The sequence below is a fragment of the Rhinolophus sinicus genome, chromosome 5 (genome assembly GCF_057876585.1).
Source record: "Rhinolophus sinicus isolate RSI-liver-muscle chromosome 5, RSI-T2T, whole genome shotgun sequence".
Lineage (NCBI taxonomy): Eukaryota > Metazoa > Chordata > Mammalia > Chiroptera > Rhinolophidae > Rhinolophus > Rhinolophus sinicus.
In genome coordinates, this window is record NC_142505.1 from 107,357,787 (window position 1) to 107,379,570 (window position 21,784).

Consider the following 21,784-nt stretch of genomic DNA (forward strand, 5'->3'; position numbering starts at 1 on the left):
GTCATCCAATTGCCATCTTCCAGGGATGGGGAACTTCACCACCGCACATGAGTTCATGTCATGGCTGGACAGCTACAATTGGTAGAAGGTTCTTCTTAAAGAGTCTGTCTTCCTCCCCTCCCCCGGTTCCCTTTTCCCCTGTTGCCCTAATTCTGTCTTCAGCACCAGTGGAAACAGTCATACTCCTCTTCCCTTGCAATGGTCATTTGTTCATCCAACACGCCTTTTCTTAGCACCCACTTTGCCAGGCACCAAGCTAAGAGCTGAATTATAAACTGAGCAAGACTTGCCAGCTCCTCGAGGGCTAGTCCCTCTTCAGCATTCTCTCCTCCAGGTGAGACATTCTCAAATCTTTCAGCCTTCCCTCATTTGACCTGATGTCCAGCTGTCCACCACCAAACCACCCCCTCCTCTACTAAACATACTTGAGCTTATTAAATTCCATCTTAAAGTGAGGTGCTCAGATCTGAGCTCAGTATTTTTCTAGCGATTAAGTTGGGTTTTTAGCCCAGTTTGGTCAACATCCATGTCAAAAGCAATGGCTGTTGTGGAAAAACCCCAACTGTAACTGCCAGCCAGGGCCCATTCACTGAGCTTCTGTTCTAGAAGAAAAGGGAGAAAGGAGGGAGGAGGGAAAAAGACTGTCACAGATCTCCCTGCCCAGAATTCCCCTCAGGCATTAATGCCAAGTCTAAGTTATTCTAATCAAACAGCCCCCCTCCTGCCCCCCTCTATTAGTGCCTGCCATGGAAAGGAAGAAAAAGAAAACGTGAGCATGCTGGTGGCCCACATAGCAGGGAACTCGGACATAAAGGAAGGGCCTTCCCTATTCCAAGCCCCACGGCCTGTAAGGGGAGAAGGGGCTGAGCTTCAGAAGGTGACCCTCCAGGTGAGGAGGCGGGTCCACCGATGGCCTCTGACTTGCGGGGGCTTCCCCGCTTTGAGACCTCTGCTGTGAACATAAGTAAAGGAACAGTCCCCTTGTTAGAACAAAATCATGCCTCCTTCCTCTCGCAGAGCCTGTCCTTCTGCATTTCTTGCCTCTCCCTTCTTGGAAGGAAGCCATTCCCTTACAGAAGCAGAAGTCATCACCACTCTGACATAACCCTGATTGATGCACGGACTCCTGCAAATCTTTTCAAGTCCTGGTGTGAGGCCCCTCCTCCCCTGAGCCATTTTCCTACACACTGGGCTGGATGAAAGGAAGCATTTTAGAGCCAAAAGATGGCAGGCAGAACTGAAGGGCTCATTACAAGAGAAATATAAAACAAAAAATAAAAGCGTGAGAGGAGGAAAGGCTGGGGACAAGGGCAGTGTTGCCCTGTGGCCTGGCGTTCCCTTTTCTTCCATGGGCGTAAGACAGAAAGAAGTGACCTTCTAGAATACAGTTTGCCAAAGGATTCTTTATTCTTCACAGGGTTATAGATCGAGAAGGGACTGGACTGGCCTAAAGTCCACTGCATTCTACAGCAGTCTCCTCCCTCCAGGTCCACACGAAAGGTTCCTCAGCCCCTGTGGGGGCCTTACCCACGCCATTCACAGTATTTACTGAGTGCTCATGTGGGGAGACGCCATGCTGAGGGGCTGCACAGACATGAGGGTTGTCCTGGCCCCTGGGACCTCACGGGCAAGAGGCATGCACGCAGGAGAACAGCCCTGAAACAGGTGTGTGTGTGTGTGTGTGTGTGTGTGTGTGTCCCGTGGTGGGAACCCTGAGGAGACTGGGCCAGTTCCCCGGAGGAATCAAGAAAGGCTTTCCTGTGCAGGCGACTTTTGAGCTCTGCATTAAAGAACCCTTCCGCCATCCCCGATCCCCACTGCCCCTCAGTGCCTGGAAGCAGCAAGCTTGCAGTCCAAAGAGCTGTGGCCAGGACAGGTGGCAGCGAGGGGGATGGGCAGGGGTGTCTGCGAGGAACAGGATGACATGGAAAGGTGACGGAGGAAGGGGAGTGGAGGAGAAAAGAGAGGGTGAAAGGAGGGAGAATGGGAAAGGGAGAGGGAGGCGGGGAGGAGGAAGAGAGGGGAGAGAGGGAGAGAGGGAGAGAGCAAGGGAGGGAGAGAGAAAGAGCGGGAGAGAAGAGAACGAGGGGGAGAGAGAGAGATTTGAATTTCCCATCTGGAAGGGGAGCGGTAGCACGTCAGGGCCTGGCTGAGGGGCGTGATTGGAGGGCGCCTCCGGCAGCAGCCGGGGCCCCAGCTCGCCTGGCGGAGTTGCACGAGGCGGCGGCGGGAGCTGGAGTAGCCAAAGGAACCACCTCGCTGAAAACGGCTGGAGCCCTGCAGTGGCTCAGACTGTTGCAGGGGCTGCCAGGTCGGTGCTGGTTGCGGGCCGGGAGGGCGGAGCCGGGCTGTGGGCAACAGGGTCCCGGCTCTCACCTCAAGGCCGCAGGGCAGCTGGGGAAGCTGGGGAGTAGGGCTTTCGGGGGACAGCTCCCCAGGACTGCCGGGAGCCGGAAGGGGAGGCTGCGAGGCAGCGGCTAGCACACCCTCCCCGGAGCGCTCGCCGAAGTGCTGAAAGGACAGCTCCCCGTGAATGGGAAGCGAGCAGGCGGAGGGAAGAGAGTGAAGCCGGGCAAAGTGGGAAGCAGGAGTGGGCCCCGGAGCCGGAGACCCCGGGACAGAAGCCTGAAACAGCCCGGCTCCTGGGGAGCCAGGGCCGCCCAGAGGGCAGCGGGAGACTCAAATCTGAACCCAGAGAACAACTTCGAGCTCGTGGGGGTGGAGGTGGGGGACGTGGATCTAAGCTACTTCAGGCTGTGGTTAACCCGGGGCTGGCCAGGGCCTTCTTGGCCCTGGGGCAGGGAGCTGCTCCAGAGGGGTACAGTTCGGGGTCCCGGAGTGAGTCAGAGGGCGGGGGGGAGGGGGCGGACAGACGGAGGGTGGAGGGGCAAACAACCTAAAGTCGTTTGGGGACGGGGGGTGGGGGGGGCAAAGGGACTATTTGTTCTCGGAGGAGCGGCCGCGGTTTAGGCTGCACAACCCGCTGCCTGGGGGCCTTCAGGAACCATCTCCTGTAGTCCTCGCCCGCCCTACTCTGCCCCCTCCTCTGGCAAAGTTTGAGACCGGGCTGGGTCTTGGGGTTGGAGCTATGTGTTGGGGGAGGGGCACGCTCAGTGGCCAACCGAGAGAGCTCGGGGCGTGTTGGTCTGTGTGGTGGACCCAGAGAGGGGCGCCAGGATTCCTGTCCCTTCTTCTGCCGGGGAACGCAAAGCCCCTGCCACTTCTGCTCTTCTGCGGAAGGAGGTTCCCAACCCCCTTTCATTTTCTACTGCCCCTTCCCCTCCCCCAGTGCTCCTCCCTTCCAGGGGCGTGGGGTGGGGGTGGGGATGGAGGAGCATTCCCAGTCTCTGCCACGGCAATTAGCCTAGGGTCGCGTGCAAATAGCAAATGAGTGTTGAATTGAGTTGTGGTGACTATAGCTCGGACTTGAGTCATAAAGAATAGAAAAACAACCCCAAGGACAAACACTGCAGGTGTCGGAGTCTGCATGTCAGATGGCAGGGGTCCAGTTCGGAAACCGGCCTGGGGCTCAGACAGCAGAGCCTCAGGAGGTGCCTGCGCTGCCTTCGGGGTGGGACAGGCTGGGAGGTAGTCAGGGAGGGGAAGTGGAAGACGAGTCCTGGGTCCAGGGCTTGCTGGAGGCAAGGAAACCTGGTGCTGCAGCAGCAGCATTCCCCACCCCCTTCCTCTCTCCCCTCCCCCAGCCCAGCATCCCCCCCCACCACCACCGCCACCACCACCACCACCGCCACCACCACCACCACCACCACCCTTCCCGCGCCGGGATGAACCAAAGCTGCCCGCAGAACCGCTGAGGAGCGCCTCCTGGCGGTCTAGCTAAAATCCTCAACTGCAGGCAACCTGGGGACCTCAGCACTCGGAACAGGCATATGGCAAAACGTCTACACACACGCCTGCACACACGCTCACGGAGACTCACACGCCGCCTAAGCTCCGAGTTAGAACGCAGAGTCATACTTTGAACGCATACATTCTCACATACTCGCTGACACAACATTAAATTCAATCCCGCTAATACATCCTGAGGCTCCACCAGGAACCAGGACCTGTTGTGGCCTCCGGGGTAGGAGAAAAGCACAAGAGACAGGCCCTCCCTGGGAGGAGCTCAGAGGGACCGAGAAGAGAAAAATAACGCCTGGCAGAAAGTGCGGGCTGGAGGTAGGCGAGGCTGCCCTAGAAAACACCATGGGTCTCAGAAGAGAAAGACACTATGACATCTCATCCAGGGGAAGCGGGAAATTTCATGGAGAGAGTAATATTGGAGAGGGATCTTTGAGAATTAATACTGCTCCTGCTGCTACTGATGACATGATGACAGCTAACATGTACTGAGCACCTACTATGTGCCAAACACTGAGCTGAGCATTTTCTTTGCATTACCTCATTTAATGCTCGCAATATGCCTTGGGCATGCGTATCATTGTCTCCATTTTTACAGATAAGAAAAGATGAAGTTACTTGCTGAAGGTCACTTAGTAAGTAGCAGAGCCAGGATTTGAACTGGCAGAGACGAGGTGGAGAGGTTTCAAGGCTGTGGAAACAGCATGAACAAATGCCCAGAGGTTTGGAAAGAATACGTGTTGGGGTACAGCGGAGGCAGAGCCCATGCAAGGGGTGGGAAATGAGCAGCGAGGCAGGCCGGTGCTACTGGGCAGGACGTGACGCTCAGCACAAGCTCTCCGGTCGGTTTGACAGGCCACGTGGAGCCATTGCAGGCTGTGTTTGCATGAGCTGGTCTGCCCTTTAGGAAGATTAATCGGACGGCCATGTGAGGATGGATGAGAGCTGGGGGAGGGACAGAGTGTAAGGCTTGAGGCCCAGAACCAAAGCACTATTAGCAGCCACCGGAGAGGAGCGTGTGACACAGAGAGTGTTGGGAAGCTACAGGCCCCAGGCTTCTCCCTGAGCACCCAGCCCCAGTGGTCACTCAGCAATTCCATGTGTGGCCTTTGCCCAGTGTCTGCCTCTCCAGCCCCCTGAAGGCTGCAAGAGCAAATGCCGGGACTCCCTTGTGCTCTCCCACAGCCTCAGCACCCAGGACAATGCCTGGCAGAGAAGAGGTTCTCAAAGAACATTTGCAGTGTGAGTGAGCGAGTGAGTGAGTGACTGAGTGAATGAAGAATTCACTGACTTTGGAATTTTCAGTTGAGGCGATTGGAACATGGCGTGCTGGAGGAAAAGATAGTTGGGTGGGGAAGGCATGGATGCGATTGGTCCTTGGACAGGTTGACTTGAGTTTATCCATGTGACAATATCTAGCAGAGAATTAAATGTGCAGGTTTGGGGAAAGAGTGGCTAGAGGGAGGAGGGAGAAAGAGACAGAGGGAGAAAAGGAGAGATCAATCTGCGGCTGAAGAAGGCTCACCCTTGTTAAGCCAATAAGGGTGGGCGAGATGCCCAAGGGAGACAGTGGAGGAGGGAGGGGGAGGGGGAGGGGACAGAAGAGGAGAGATTGCGTAAGGAAAAGCTACATTTTAAAGGAAAGGAGCCAGCAAAGGAGAGCGAGACCCGCCTAATAGGATGGAGACAGCAGTGCTGTGTCATGGAATTCAGGAGATTCCGCAGAAAAACCGTGGGGCAGGGGTGGGGGGAGGCCATCGTCAGCATCTGATGCTACAGAGGAGTGGAGGACGAGGAGGGCTGTGAAAACACTCGTGGGTCTGACATTCAGGAGGCCTCTGCAACTCTGACCAGGGCAGTTTGGAGACAGAGCAGAGGCAGCCAATCTCTGATCCCACAGAGCCCTAGGGCTTGACTGGGAGAAGAAGTGGAGACACCAAGTGGAGACCCCTCCACTACGAAGTTAGAGGACAGAGACTAAGGGAAAGGTGGGGCTCAGGGCAAGAGGTGGAGAAGGAGGGGGATAAAAGGGACCCGTGCAGAAGAGGCTGAAGATGTGAGGAAGAGGGAGTGATGAATGGATAAAGGCGGAGGTGTGAGTACGGTAAGGAAATCTGGAGCTGAGGCAGATGGGTTGGCTTCAGCGGGAAGGGGGGGCCTCTTCCTCGGGAGCCAGGAGGAGGGGAGCACACAGCAGCTGGTGTTCCTAGTTTTGATAACGATAATAGACACCATCTACTGAGCCCCCGATAGTTACCAAACACATTCCACAGAATATTTGACCCTTCAAAATGGTATTATAATCCTCACTTTATGAAGAAGACTGAGACCCACAGAGGTTAAGTCAATGATCACTGTCGTGCAGTCAGGCATGCCTTCCTCTACTCCACATGAAGCGGGAGGAAAGTCACCTGCTGTGGGGGATGAGGTCGGAGTACATTGGGGCTTGAGAAATTGGTTCGGGGGTGGGGTTCTTGATAGGTGAACAAGAAATCGCTTAACAGCTGACAGGGGCATGCTGGGAGTGGGCAGTAGGACTCCTGGTCTAAATACTCCCGGCAGGCCCGGAGCAGCAGCCACCTAGAGTGACAGGGACATAAGCATCAAGGAAACTCAGCCCTTGAGCAATGCCGGTTAGATGAATAAATACAGGGGTCTGCGTACCAGATACATGTCTCGGTGTCTTCAGTGTCAGCGGTCAGTAAAGCCCCTTTCAAGGATGATTTTTCCCCAGGGAAAGATTAGAGAGGAAAAAGAGGCAGAGGCTGAGGTCAGAGTCCTGGGAAGATGACCAGTGAAAAGACAAGAGAAAGAAGAGGAGTCAGCCAAGGAGAGAGAGAGAGAAAGAGGAGAGAGCCTGGAAAGCAGGCAAAGGGAAAGGGAGAAGCACAAAAGGGACAGGGGAAGGCAGGAGACAGGGGAGAGGAAAGGACAGAGTCACAGAAAAGAGAGGAGAGAGGTTTGAGATACAGTGGGGAACCAGCAGTTCCAATGCTGCAGAACTGCTCCAATAAAAGGGCTGGGGAAAGGGCCCAGGGGGAACATCTGGCCCGGGAGTGACTTGCCAGAGCAGCAAGTTAGGGATGAGGCTGGAACTACACCACACGTGCCCTGTCAACCAATTTACAGCATCTCAAATGAGAGTCCTGCATCCTCCAGCGCCACCTGGCAATTCCTTGAGCTGCATGTAAACACAGAAGGGGAGCCCAAGAGCTCCTCAAATCATTCCATGTTTCATGGTTCCTGTCCTGTTCTGAGAGATGCTGTCTCTTTACAGTGTTTTTAATCAAATGAAAACGTCTTGATGGACTGAGCCGAGCAGCCTTCAAGCTCAGAATTCTGGGTCAGGGTGGGTTCTCTTGCATTTCCTGGAAACGTTGTTCCATTTCAGTGTGTCCTCGTCAACATGCAATCCGCCCTGGCTGATAGGAATGAGCTCCTGCTACACACCAGGCACTTGGCTAGTACCTCGTCTTCTCCTGCAAATATCAGTAGAAGGGTCACCTTAATATGTTCCCGTTTTGTAGGGAACAAACTGAAGCTTTCCCAGGGAGCCGGTGAGAGCCAGAGCCAGGATTTCAAACCAAGTGTGTCTCATGCCAAAGCCCTCGGGGATTTTTTTCTACACCATCATGACTTTCTCTCCTCAAAACAACCCATCAGGTGGTCTGATCATGTAGACATCCTCAAATAAACTGTCGGGCCCCATTTTATGGAAAGATTGCCATCGGCCGATATGATTTCTCATTTTGAAAGAAGTGAGGAAAAGCCATCATCAACAAACAGCCAGTGACCTTGAACTCAACCTGGTTGCAATATGGTCTGGCTTCTCTGCCACCATTTCCCAGAACCCCCTTTTCCTCCTAGCAAATCATAAAGACCCCAAAGCTGTGTGGGATGAAAGGTCTTGGGGAATCAACCTGGCCTTGGTTGACTATTAAGCCATATCACACTTTGGACAGCTCACAGATGTCCCATCCACACCCCGAAGGGGATTTGTGGTGAAAGAACCAGTGAAACTGAATGGTTATAATAAAAAGGAAATCTCTGAATTCGAGCATCGGGGGCCAAGTTCTCAGGGATGTGGAAGAAACAGGGTAAGAAGGAGGCTGGGGGGAGGGGAGCTCCAGGGCCCGCCCCCCCTCCCCCTACCACTGGAATAGTTCCATTTTTACATACTTTGCATATTGAGATTCCCATTAAGGTTTTATTTGAACAAAATCTGCTGAGGCAAAATAATAACAATAAAAATTATAATAAAAACTGAGAGTGACTTAGGAAGAGGAGAAGGACGAAGAAGCTGAGTGTTTACAAGGCCCTGCGCTTGCGACTTTAAACGCTCTGAGGCCGGAGAAGATTATTGTGTCTCTCACCCCCTATGTGCAATTCAAATTAAGCTGTAAAACACACAACTTACATGTGTGCTGCAATACAGATAATTTGTTTCTCCATGCGTCTAATTTCAGAAGTCTGGATGTGTTCATCCAAGCTAGCTGTTCTTTTCTTCACCGCCCCTGAGCACATGCTCATTCCATCCAGGGGTCCATCCAGCGGCCCAGGCTGGAATGCTCTCCAGTCCCCACAGCAGCTCTGGGAAAGGAGACACTGCCATTTCAGAGGAGGAAACGGGTCAAGGAGCTTCAGTAACTTGCACGAAAGTCACATGGCACATAAGGAATGAGGGTGGCATTAGAACCCTGCTCTGGCCGGATCCAGATTACTGGCTCTTTCCAAGAATCCTGACTTCAAACAAATTCAAGCAACATTGTCCAGATGGTTTTAAAACAGGGATCAGAAGCCGTTTGGCAGCACGTATGTGCCTGGCACATAGCAAGTGCTCAAGAAACGCCCCTTTCCGCGTCCTGTCCGCTCAGTACCAGGGCACTGAGGCTGATGGTGCCCGGTGCCTGGCAGGAGGAGGTCTCCATCCGTGTCACTCCAGCGCCCTGCCCTGCCTGTGCAGAAGTCTCACCCATCCAACCCCTAACCCTCTTTTGCAGGTTGGCGTCTCTCGTCTGTTGGGAGCCAGGCCTGCCAGGGGCGCTGCATGCAAATTCGGCTGTGGACTAGGGCGCACTAACCGGTCACAGGCATGGACTTCGTCATGAAGCAGGCCCTTGGAGGTGAGGCCAGAGCCCTGCACCCCTCTAAGTGTGGGGTGCCGCGGCCCGGGTGGGAGAGGGCCTCAGAACAGCGGGCCCCTCTATCCCCAGCCCGGCACCCCTGAGCCCGCCTTCTCCTTCCCCGACCCCTCCCGTGCAGGGGCCACCAAGGACATGGGGAAGATGCTGGGGGGAGAGGAGGAGAAGGACCCGGACGCGCAGAAGAAGGAGGAGGAGCGGCAGGAGGCGCTGCGGCAGCAGGAGGAGGAGCGCAAGGCCAAGCACGCGCGCATGGAGGCCGAGCGCGAGAAGGTCCGGCAGCAGATCCGCGACAAGGTCAGCACGGCCCGCGCACCCGCGCGCAAGGGCCCGCGGTGCCAGGCAGCCCCACACCCCGGCCCCAGGCTCCCCGCGGTGCCAGGCAGCCCCGCACCCCGGCCCCAGGCTCCCCTGAATCCCAGCTCTGACCTTAGACCGAGCTCTCTCTGAGCCTCAAACTTCTCATCAGAAAAATGGGTGCCACGGGAACACCCCCCTCGAGGATCGATGTGGATTCCATAAGATAGTGAATGCACATAGGGAATGCGAGTCCGCAGTCTGTGCCGGAAACCCTGAGGGCCAAATAGGTTTGGAATCCAAAATGTGGGGATTTCTGAAAAATAGCATAGAGCCCTGAGCACTGTTAGGGGGCATCCGAGTGGGCCTGAGGCTGCCACTGTGTGCCCAACAGGCCAGCACATGTCTGGTCACACCACTGCAATACATCAAGGTGACAAGTAGCCTTCTGTCAGTTGAAGTCAAGTTTCGTCACCAAAATTTGGGTCCAAATATATGCAAGAAATTTTGCTTTTCGGACCTTGGGGGATTTCAAAAGAACAGAGAAGTTGTTATGAGCGGGTATAAATGTGAAAGGAAACCCCGTGCACCAGCTCCCTCTTACGAGTGAGCACCTACTGAGGACACGCACACTTCTACCAGGAGTCCCTGTCCCCATTGTGCAGATGCGAGGACTGAGGCTGGGGCGTGCTCGGGAGCTGCCCCAGCTGAGTCTCTCTCCCTGCCCTGTGCGCGCTTCTCCCCACCCTCCCCCCAGTACGGGCTGAAGAAGAAGGAGGAGAAAGAGGCTGAGGAGAAGGCGGCCCTGGAGCAGCCGTGCGAGGGGAGCCTGACGCGGCCCAAGAAGGCCATCCCCGCCGGCTGCGGGGACGAGGAGGACGAGGAAGAGGAGAGCATCCTGGACACGGTGCTCAAATACCTGCCCGGGCCGCTGCAGGACATGTTCAAGAAGTAACCTGTCCTCCTGCCCCGTCCCCACTCCTTCCTTTTTTGTTTGGGTTCTTTCTTTTCTTTTTACTCAGTTAAGTCTCAGTTCTGGAAAACCTCAATTGGCCTCTGCCCCCCTTCCCTGGCCAGGGGCTCCCCATCCTCAGCACCCCCTCAAACCCCCTTCATCCAGGGTAGCCAGCCCCCACCTCACTCCCACGTCACTTGACAAAGGGAACACAGCTTCTCCCTAGAAGGAGGCATTCAACCCAGCGCGGGAAGCACTGGGGGCCCCTTCCAGAGGCCTGGGGTCTATGCTAGTGTGGTAACCCCATCCATTCCTTCATGCACCCCACTGCCAGGAGGACCACTGTCCCCAGCCAGCCAAAGTAATGACACATTCCAGCCCTGCCCAGCATGCTGACCACGGGCCTCTGCCCCCCCACCCGCCGTGGGCCTCCAGGTCAGGGCAGGCTGTAGTGTTGCCTGGCTCTGGGGAAGGGCATCCGGGGAAGCCTGCCCTGTGAGGGCCCAGCCCGAGAGGCCCTGCTGTCTTCTGGACAGGAGGCTGGGGTGCTCCTTCTTCCCTCCCCCGATGACACCCAACCCAGGAGCACCCCCGAACCCCTTACCCTAAAGGTGTAGCCCCTGTCAAGCCAGTCCCTCCACATGGAGCCTCTTTGGACTTTAACCCTTCTGTGGAGGGGTCCAGAGTGGGGCAGCTTCCTTTCCCCTACCCTCCACTTGGGTCCTGGGCCCCACTGCCAGTCTGGGCCCAGCTTGCCCAGCCAAGGGGCTGCCCAGGCCCCCTAGAAAACACTTGGAGCCATTGGGCAGTGATGGCCCATGCCATAGGACCCCCCACCCCATTGGTGCAGCCAAGCTGCCTCCATTCCTATCCACCCTTCTTCCCCACCCTGTTCTGTCCACGTGCTTCCAGGACCCAATGGTCCCCTGGAGGCCCCTTCCTGGACAAAGCCCCAAGCCTTTGGGGAGAAGCCAGTCTCCACTTAACAGAAGGCATCTGTCCATTCATCCCACGGCCAAGAACAAACTCTCCTCTGGGATGTGTGAGACTCCCACCCCAAATTGTCAAGGCCTCCTGCTCAGTCAGTTGTATGAGAACTGGGGGGCCACAGAACACACAAGAGAGGAAAGCGTGTGTCCGTCATGCGTGAGTACGTGGGGCAGCAACTGCAGCAACAATTGTGTGTCCAGCGATTGCACGTACAGGTGGAAGGTTAGAGTGTGGTGTGTATGTGTGTGAGTCGTCACGCCCGTGTTAGAGACGGTGTGGGTGCCTGTTTGAGGTGGTGTGGATGGGTTGGGCCTGTGTCTTATGTGTGCTCGCCATCTCACATGTGCATGAGAGTTTGCAGGTGTTGGCTCGTATTTGCCTGTTTTCAAAACACCCTGTGTGTCAGGAGGATGGTATGTGTTAGACGTTGCAGAAATGCGTGTTTCAGATTGCTGCTACATGTGCTGAGCCTGCTGTGTGCATGTGTGTGGCTCTGAAAATGCCGCTGTGTGCAGAACATGCAGTTGAGGAGAAAGAACATGGGTGCGATGCCCCCTCTCAGCCCCCAAACCATGGGTCACGAGCAGTCACACCCAACAGGAGACCTTGTTCTTGGCCTACGGTCCTCCTGACCCTGGGGGTTCCTGCCTGAGTCCTCAGCAGTCCCCTGGGACGGACCCAGGTCAATGCCCCAAGAAGCCATGCTGGGTCCCAGCCAGGGCCTACCCATAAGCAGGGGCCAGGGAGGGGGCGACTTGCCTGACCCTGAAGCCCCTGCCCCATTGGCCCTGTTTGCATTCTGCAGGTTTTCCATTTTAGTGGATTTATGCTTTTATTTCAGAGAGACATGTGTCTTCTCTGTCCGTTTCCAATAGTTAAAGCCATATCAGTTAGACTGCAATACTTTAAAGACAAGACAAAACAATCCAGATGTTTAGGGAACCAGAAAAGTCCCCTGGTCTGCTCCTTCTCCGGGGAGCAGGGCCCAGCAGCTCCAGCTCCCTGGACCTGCCCCGCCCCCGCCCCGTGTGCTGCCCCCCCAGGGGGCCTGTGTCTGCGCCTGTGTCTGTGATGGGGAGCCACCTCGCACCCCTGCTGTCCGCTTATCTGTTCGTGTCTGTTGTCCTGGGCAGGATGGTCATTCTCTGGAGCCCTGGCGTCCGAGCAGAGACAGGCAGGACGCAGTGCAGGAGCCCCGCCTCCCAGGCCCTATAGGAGAACCACACCTGGACACGGGTGGATCCCAGCATTCAGAAAGGTCTCAACCTGGACGGTGGGGCCAGAGCCGAGAGTGCCGCTGGGCAGCGGAGACCGAGGCCTGGGAGCCGCAGATAAGCAGGGGGACCCAGCCATGCTGGGCCTGAGGGCGTCCCTGGGGGTCTCCAAAGCCCCTCTGCACTCCAGAGCAGGCTCAGGGCTTTTCACATATGACAGCGCCCTCCAGGCTGGCTGGTTCAGCTGGCACACTTCCCAGCCTCACCAGCCTCCCCCAGCCTGCTCCTGAGCCTCAGGACTGAAGCCTTCCTGGAGGCGGCAATGGGGACAGTTCCAGCCTGGGGCACACCTGGCTCCAGCCACCGCCAGGGGACCACTCTGAGGTGCAGGGGGATAAGATGACTGTCATTCTTGACACAGATCTGACTCTGAAGAGAAGCTAATGTGCAGCCCAGAGAGGATGCCATGTGCAACACACCCGTGGGGGGACAAAGTGTGTGTGTGTGGGGGGGGTTCTAGCAAGGAAAGGGTAGCACATGGAGGCATGTGTGGCCGGCTGGATGGGAGGGGCATGACATATTTGGGAGGTGGGGGTGAGGAGAGACAGGCCCCTGAACTGAGCACACACACAGCATACATGGGAGACATCCCCCAGCTAGGGAAATAGGCAGTGCGACCTTGTACACGGTGAGAAGAGAACAGTGCAAGGGAGCGCGCACCACCCAACATGGGCCCCCGCCAGGCTGTGTCCTGCAAGGTCACCGCCAGAGAAGGGACAGGGCATCTCTGGGCCTGTCGTGCTGGGCACTGCGGACAGGCCGAGATGCCCACGTGTGGCCATCCTCCGCTCCAGGTCCAGAAGCTCCTGCAGGGGGTCCTTCCCAGCAAAGCCTTGTAGGGTCTCCCCTAAACTCAAGGACGAAGTCAAGAGACCCTCGTAGGCAGGGTGTGTGTGTGTGTTAGATAGACAGACAGACAGACAGATAGATAGATGATAGATAGATAAAAGAGAAAGGGGGAAGGAGAAGGGGAAAGATGAAGAGGTATTTCAGCCCAGGGCCCTCAGATGGGACAGCTGGTGGGCAAAGCAGCCACCCCAAAGGCTAGTGGTTAGAGTCAGTGAAAGGGGGTGGGTCTCCAGCCCCAAGAGCCCCTGGCACCCAGCTGGCAGAGCTGCCCCCACACCACCCAATTGCTCCACCTGCCAAGGTCCCACAGGTCCTTGACTGCACGGGAACTGGGGGTCTGACTGATGACATGCCTCCCCGCACATGTCCCCTGCTCACCTCTTCACGGTGGAGAGAGGGGAGGTGCTCATGCTGGCCCTAGGGTGGGGTCCTAGTGAGATGAAGTGAGGACGACCATCCTGCTCGCGCGGGGGCACCCTTTGCCCACATCTGTGCTGTGTCCTTGTTGCTCTGCTTCCTTTAAACGTGTCAGTGCCTGGGGGAGGGGAGGGGCACCCCCTCATGCCCCCCTGAACCTGACCAAAAGCCATGGCTGTTGCTCCCCCTTTGTATGACGCAGATGCTAAGATGTACCAAACCAACCATGACAACAAAGAAAAGACCTTGTACAGCAGCTCTCAGTGTCTGTCCTCTTCTGTCCATCGGCACCAACAGGGCTACATGGAGCACCAGCTGGGATGGGGAAGGCCGACCCATGCAGCTTAAGAGACCCCAGAAAACCTTCAGTTTTACCCTCACTCTGGCTGGGACACTGGAGATCACCCCAGAAATCAACTGAGGCCAGATCAGGACTGGCCGCAGGGATTCAGGGCCACTCACCTCCCACCCTCCAAAGCCAACTGTACAAGCCCAGAGGCTGGTGGCCCAGCCTGGCTGCAACGCCACACCCCCTCTCTGGCCGCCAAGCGCCTTGGGTGTGACATCTGGCATAAAGCCAAGTGACCTGGGTGGACAAGGTCCGTCACTGGTCATCCCACCAACACTACGGAGCTCGTGCTCTCTGCCAGGCCGTGTGCAGGACGCTGGGGACACACAGCAGCCCACTCAGCACCGCTCCTGTCCACAGACACCTCCCAGGCCGGGCTGGGGAGTCAGGACCAGGCCGGAATCCCCCACACCACCACCCTCGGCTGCCCTCTGCCCTCCCCCTGCCTTAAGCAAGGCCTGCTCTTCTCTCTGCCTGGCTGGGCACCTCCCACTCCCCCCACACTGGTGTCCCAGCCTCTGCCTCTCCCCTGCACCCACCCACCCTGCCTAGGACACTCGCCTAAACGACACAGACTTAACCATGTCACCCCCTTGCCCAACACCCATCATGCCCTATAGGGTAACATCAAGGTTGTCAAAATGGCCACCCTGCTCGGTCAGACCCCCCATCTCTGTGCTCCATGCGCCCCCACGCCCCGCCCCCACATACCACGCTGCTTCACGTTTGCACATTCTGTCTCCTAGCCTGGAATGAATGGCACCCTTCCCCTCCCTGGTGCACTCCGCGCAAGTTTCAAGCCCCAGCTCATAGGTCACCTCCTGTGTGAGGCCCGCCTGAGCGACACAGCCCGTCCCCTGCCCCCGGCAGTGCGGGGCTGGCTCAGTGCTGAGCGTCAATCAGCTGCTCCCCGGGGGCTCTCTCAGGGGATAGTAACAGTGATTGTTCTGACCTCCAGTTACAGGAGTAAGTGGGGTCCTGCACACACTCAGCACCACGTGCCACCATCCACCAAACGGCGCTTTGCAAATCCTACTGGCATTTATGCCGCTCACATGTCTCTGACTGACTTGGGAGCCCTATCAGGGCAGGACTGGCTGGTACCCGGTGCTCCCAGCACCCACCACTGAGTCGAGCCTCCAGTGAGTGGGCGCTCAGGACCCACTGCTGACTCGGGGCCCAAGCAGTCAATCTCCATCGCACTGACTTGATGGCCAGTCACTGCCGCTGGCTCCCTGTGCCTACTGCACAGGGGGATATGGAGGCAGAATCTGACCCCTCCGTCTTCTGTGCCCCTACATCACCCTTCCTGTCCGTTCTCCCAGATCTGCCCACCAACCTGGGCGAGTGCACTGAGCAGCAGGTCCCCTGGACTCTCAGTCGGGGGAGCTCAGTGTGCAGGGGAGGCGTCAGCCTGGCAGAGAAGGAGGGCACTGCAGGCAGAGGGGCAGGCAGAGGGGCCTGGAGGGGTCTGGCATGGGGAGGGGGACGTCCACCAGGGCGCCAGGCAATGGAGCACGCACTTGACCTACAGGCAAAGTGGAGCCACTGGAGGGGCCTGAGCAGAGGTGTGACACGGTCAGACGTGAAACGTCCAGGTGGGAGATGCTGAGGTCTGACTTCGGGCAGTGGCGAAGGGACAGGGAGGAGCAAGCAAGTTGGAGGGACACAGCAGGGCAAATGGGCAGGCCTCGAGGACTGTAGGTGGGGGGCTGCAGGCAGCCGGTGTCGGCCAACGCCCCTGTCTCCGTCTTGGTGACCCCACTCTGGAACACTGGGAGACACGTCTGGAGGAAGACAGGAGCTGGCTTTGGGGCATCTGCCCGTGTGCTCCTGGGGAGACTCCAGCGGGCCATCTGCTCTCCGCACTGGGGAGGACAGGAGCTGCACAGACTGACGCATGGCCAGCCCCCAAACGGAACAGTCCTGACCGCTGATCTCACCATGGGGAGCAGAGCACAGGACATCGGGGGCCTGCTATGGAAAGGGGATTTCAAGTCCACCGCCCCCCCACGCCCCCCAGGGCTCCCTCCGATGCGATCTTCGGTAGAGGGCACTCTGCTTGCTGTCGTCGTAGGGTGGGGAGCCCAGGACAGTCAGACAGGTCCCCGCTTTCTCCTAAACCAGAAGCTGCCAGGAGGCAGGGGGTTAATGAAGCCTCCTCCAGCAGCCCTTTAATTGACTGCAAAACCCTGCTTCCAGACCACTCACTTAACACTTGTCATTAATTGGGGCTTCTTGCCTGATCTGAGAGACAACTCCAACCCCCTGAGGACAATGTTTTCTCAGCTGGGATCCTCCAGCTGGAGCCATCGCCACACACCAGCCTCTCCACAGCCACTGACCAGGGTATGAAAGCCAGCGCCAGCCCGCCCTTCCTTTCTGTGTGAGCTTGGGCAGGGCACTTCCCCTGGGCAGGGAGCTGGCACATGGTACAGGCTCCGTGGGAGGGGCCAGATCTGGTGTTATCACTTCCTTGGGTTCCAGGCCCAGGGCACCCACCCCGTCCTGGGGCAGGCCCAGTGGTCTCCAGCTCTCAACCACATCAACTCCCCTCTACTCTCAAAATGAGAGGTGCTTGGCATGACCTTGTCTACAGAAGGGTCAAAACAGCCCATCTTCAAGTTCATGAGGGGTGGGGGGCAGAGTTCGGGGGAAAGCAAGGGAAGCTACACTTACTAAGCCCCTGCTACATGCCACCCACAGGGCTGGCTGCTTTCAAGGCGCTGCCTCTGCTTATCTTGAGGTTAGGATTATGCCCATTTTACACATGAGAATACTGAGGCTCAGAAGTAGAAGTGTACAGTGGAAATGAGCATAGGCTCCGGTTTTCCAACAAACCTGGCTTTGAATCCTGATTCCTTCTGTCTGGTCATGGGCAGATAACACAGTGGCTCAGAACCTTCGTTTCCGTATCTTTTTAAAAAACAATGAGTAGAATGACACCTAATCCCACCGCAGCCACCAGGGTTGTTGAGGGAATTAAACAAAACCATGTCTGTACATCCCCCAGCACAGCGTGTGGCACATAGGAGGTACTGAAACATGGTAGCCAGCACAATGAAATGCTCCAATTACCATGGCGAGACTGACGAAGAAAAATAAGCGGACTAGAGGAAAGGAGGGAGAAGACGTGAAAAAGATCAGGAGGAGAATTCATGTCAATAAAAATCCTCACGTCATCCAAACTGTAAATTGAGAAACTTGGATTTAAAACCAAATCTATCTCGTATCTTTTCACTGTAATACAAAACATGCTGAGAGGCAAGGGTCGCAAGTGAGAAGGGATCAGAGAGAATGAATTGTCTCTTCCAGGAAGCTCTCCTCAGCGCAAAAGAGACTTGGCAATGTGTATTAGTTATGTGTCACCGTGTAACAAATTACCCCAAACCTAGTGGATTTAACCAATAAATGTTTATTTTCTCCCAGTTTCTTAGTGTCAGGAATTCGGGATGGCTTGACTGGGTAGCTCTGCATTGGCATCTCTCGTGAAGTGGCAATTAAGAGGTCAGCTGGGGCCGCAGTCTCATCGGAAGGCTTGAGTGGGGCTGGGGACTCCACCTGCATGATGGCTCGGTCCCACTGCTGGCCAGCTGGTGCTGGCTCCTGGCAGGAGGCCACCTTTCCTCTCTGGGGGGCTTCTTGAGGGTCCTCACATTATGGGAGCTCGCCTCACCCTGAGGGAGTGATCCAAGTGAGCAAGGCGGAAGCTGCAACATCTTTCGTGACCTAACCTCGGCAGTCGCACACCATCACGTCTGCAGAATCTGCTGGCCACACAGGGTGGGAGGGCACGAAGACCAGCAGGACCATCACGGGGGGTGGGGACCATCGGGACGCTCTCCCACGTGCAGCTCTTTGTTCAGCCCCTAGTCAGCGAACACGCCTTCCTTCCCCCATCCAGTCAGCAAACGTTTCCCCATTCCTTCCTGTCTTCAGCAAGTTCTTCCCCAGGGGCCGCCTCTGGCCAGGCACTGCCTTTCAGACCTGCACCTGGCATGCTCACGCGAGCTCAGAGTGCAGACATGCTCACCAACACACAGAAGAGCGTCGGGAGCGAACATCTAGGTTTTTCCCAGACAGACCTGCTCCCACGCCTGGCTTGTTATGCTGAAGCCATTGACCTTGAGCACACGTTCACCTCTCAGGGCCCCCGTACAGAGATGATACTATCTGTACTGCCCAGGTATTAAAGTGCCCGGCACATAGCACATTCTCAATAAATGATGAATAACACGATTCTATCACTACTCTAAATAAGTGGAGATTTTCCTCACACACCTGGACAGCAGCCCCGTCTGGCTTCCCCTGGCCGCCAAGACAAGGCTGGGCTCTCGAGCCCGAGGCCGGCCCCTCACTGCTGCCCGCCACTTCCTCCCACAGGCCCTGCCGCGGCTCTGACGGCCAGAGGCTCCCTGGCCGCCAGCCCTAATCAGCAGCTCCAGCCGAGACCTCAAATTGATTTGCCATCATTTAGCTGGGAAGTGAGAGCTCTTCTTGACTCGCTGCCAAAATCCATTCTGTGAGAGCAAAGTAATCACCTCCTTGGCGGGTGTCCGGAGAGTGTGATAGAGATCTAGGACAAAAAGTCTCCATCCTGCCGCCCAGAACCCAGCCTCACTGCAGCGGGCCTCTCGGCCAGCTCCCTCCTCCTGCGTGTGCGGGCCGCAGTGTGTGCCCTCGCCAGGGGCCTGTGCCCCTGTGCTTCCCCTGGTCTAATGCCCAGAGTGACTCGCAGACTTTGCAGCAAGTGAAATAACCTGGGGAGCTTTAAAAAATACTAATGCCTGACTCTGGCCACCAGACATTCAGAGTCAATTGGTTAGGGGTACACCCTGGGCGTCAGGGTTCTTCCCAGCTCTGCAGGTGGTTCCAAAGGGCGGCCAAGTTGGGGAACTGCTAGTCTAATGCCCCAGCATCGGCTTCACCTGGAAGATGTACCCCCACATTATTCATTTAGTCAACTGACAACTGTTTACTGAGCACCTGCAGTATTCCTGGCACTGTAGTCGAAGCTGGAGGTACCATAGAGAACAATGTCATTGTCCCCATGGAGTTGACATTCTGAGCAGAGCAGGCAGACAAGACACAAAAGATCAACTGAAATATGTATGTGAGAGGAGAATAAGTGCTTGAGGACTCACGTGTGGCCAGTCCCTATGGAGGACACCGAGTCACGCGTGTACCAGCTGGTGGCATCTGCCCGTCTACTGCTCACCAGCTTCTGAGCGCCACCCTGACCCAGACAGAGTTTCACCTCAGCCATACAGTGACGCCAGCTCACACAACGGCCCCACCCTGGCCACACGCCCAGCGCTGACCCCAGGCATGGAGTCAGGGCCAACCCCCGTCGCACACAAGCCCTAAGTCTTGACAGTCCCCAGCCATTTGCTCAGGCCCCAAATTCTCCCATGAAACCAACATTTAGTGCGGAAAATGAAGTCATCCCAAACTTCGCTCTGCAGAGAACCCACCGTGGTTTCTAAGGATTTTTACTACTAGCATCTAGAGGCACAAGAAAATAGCTGGACGAAACAGAGGGGAAAGGCCTCCGAGTGGTGAGGTCACTGATGCTGGCAGGGCCCTTAGAGAGCATCCCACCTCACCCCCTAGTTCTCCAGCCAGGCCCAGAGAAGTTGACAGGTCACACAGCAAGTCAGCCACAGCACCACAATCGGAGCCCAGCGCTCCCTCTGCTACCCCATGCTGCCCGCCTAAGATAGTGCAAAGGCGTGTCATCCGTCTGGTAAAACAGCTCCCAGATTTCCTTTGGGAACCCGTCTTCCCCTGTTTTCTCCCCGTGATTTAGGTGCAGTCCAATCCACCCAGCACCAGGTCGTCTCCTGGCCCTGTGATCGGATGGGGACTAGACTTGGGGTGCAGGCGAGCCAAGGCGGGGCAGTGACACTTGCTGAGACCCGCAGCTGCTCTGGGCACCGAGGGGTGGGAGTGGCTGCCACCATGCTGCCATCTCACGTGGGTCGGGTGACACCAAGCCAGGGCAGAGAGGTGATTTGAGAGATGAAGCGAAATGGTGTCGTGGGGAGGTCGGGCCTCTGACCCGCGACCCAGCCGCACTTAGAGGAATCCCGACCTGTGGTTTTTAGTTTCATGAGTCAATAAACTCTTTGTGCTGAAAGGACTTTGGGTTTCTGTCATCTGCAGATGGAATCCCTTTCTGGCTCTCCCCAAAACTCTCTTACCTGCATCAAATCACCCTGCCCTCTGCACCCGCTCCCCCACATCTTTTGCCCTTGGTCTCCCTGGCTCTTGGGGGTTCACAGAGCACGGTGCCCCTGCCCACATGGCACTCATCTCCACCTTCTTCCGTGCTGTGACGAGCAGGGCAGTGCCCCCTGCAAGACGTCCCCGCCCTAATCCCTAGGACCTGTGAATGTGTTGTTACTTTACATGGCAAACAGGAACGACGGAGGCAAATTACGATTGCTGCTGACCTGGCCTGAAAATGGGAGAGCACCCTGGATGACCCCGTCGGGCTCAGTGTCATCACTGGGTCCTTACAAATGGAAGAGGGAGGCAGGAAAGAGAACCACAGAGATGGAAGCATGAGGAGGACACAGCCCCGCGTTGCTTGGTTCGAGCTGGAAAAAGTGCCCACAGGCGAGGAAAGTGGAAAAGGTCCCGGCAGTGGGAAGAGGCAAGGAAAGGACAGTCCTCTAGAGCTTCCAGAAGGAAGCAGCCCTGTGCACACTTCGATGGCAGCCCAGGATTTCTGATCTCCAGAAATATGGGATGAATTCATGCAGTTTCAGCCACTAAGCTTGGGATCACTTGTGACAGCGGCAACAGGCAACTAATTCACAGAGACCTGACGTTGGCATTGGAGAGACTGGCCAACACTTCGTTTCTTGCCGCAGCCCTGGCTGAGCATTTACCATCTGCCTGACTGGGCTGGATGCTGGAAACAGCAGGACCTACAAGACACCGAGCCCTGAGCCCCAGGCTCCCATAGGGGACAGATCTGCAGTCACTCCGAGGTGGGGCACATGCAGGTGAGATGAGCTGAGGGGAGGGTGTGAAGAAGTGGCGTCTGCGGGCCTGGGAGCTGCGCAGCAGGCAGCCTGAGCTGGGCGGGTATGAGCGCCACTGACCAGCTTCGAGGGCTGCTGGGAAGGGAGGAGGGAAGAGGCCTGGGGACTCGGTCACTCCACAGATTTCTGTCTACACGAGGGAAGGGGAAATGATAAGGTCAACCATACGGGAGCAGGAAGACGCCTCAAGGCTACAAGTAGAACGGGCAGGGTTCTCAGAGGCAAGCAGGACAGGGAGGGAGGGTGCAGTGGACGCCGCAGCCCCCAGCCCAGCCACTACGGGAGCCCCCAGAGACCCTGGGGACCAGCTCCCTGCCTGCATCCGAGGATGCCCACGGCACCATCCCTGCTGCCAAGAAGGGGTCTGCACCCTGGCGACAGGTTTAGGCCCTGAAGAGTCCCCTATCTCAGCGCTCCCCTCACATAATGCGAAGAAGGGGTTCCCTGGTCCAGGCAGAGGCAGAGTCAACCTCCCCCCACCCCCCACAGCTCGCTCAGTTGTTTTCTTCCCTCCCCTGCCAGGCTCACCATCCCAGGGAGCATTTAATAACCGGCTGCCAAGTGCCCTGGGGACAGTCTAATGAAGCTGCCTCCTGCAG

At 56.7% G+C, this 21,784-nt stretch overlaps 1 protein-coding gene across 3 annotated transcripts in view; it reads left to right on the forward strand.

Moving 5' to 3' along the window:
- The window catches only part of CPLX2 (complexin 2), a 70,419-nt gene extending 56,379 nt beyond the window's left edge, over positions 1-14,040 (forward strand). For 2 of the 3 annotated variants that reach the window (XM_019716206.3, XM_019716207.3), the window contains 3 exons: positions 8,862-8,984; positions 9,124-9,299; positions 10,057-14,040. In XM_019716206.3, the coding sequence (XP_019571765.3) occupies positions 8,954-8,984; positions 9,124-9,299; positions 10,057-10,254 (405 nt within the window). In that variant the 5' untranslated portion in view covers positions 8,862-8,953 and the 3' untranslated portion in view covers positions 10,255-14,040. Of the gene's footprint in view, positions 1-1,990; positions 2,312-8,861; positions 8,985-9,123; positions 9,300-10,056 lie in introns of those variants that run through there. The other variant, XM_019716205.3, reaches the window with a different exon arrangement.
- Positions 14,041-21,784: the final 7,744 nt, after the last annotated feature.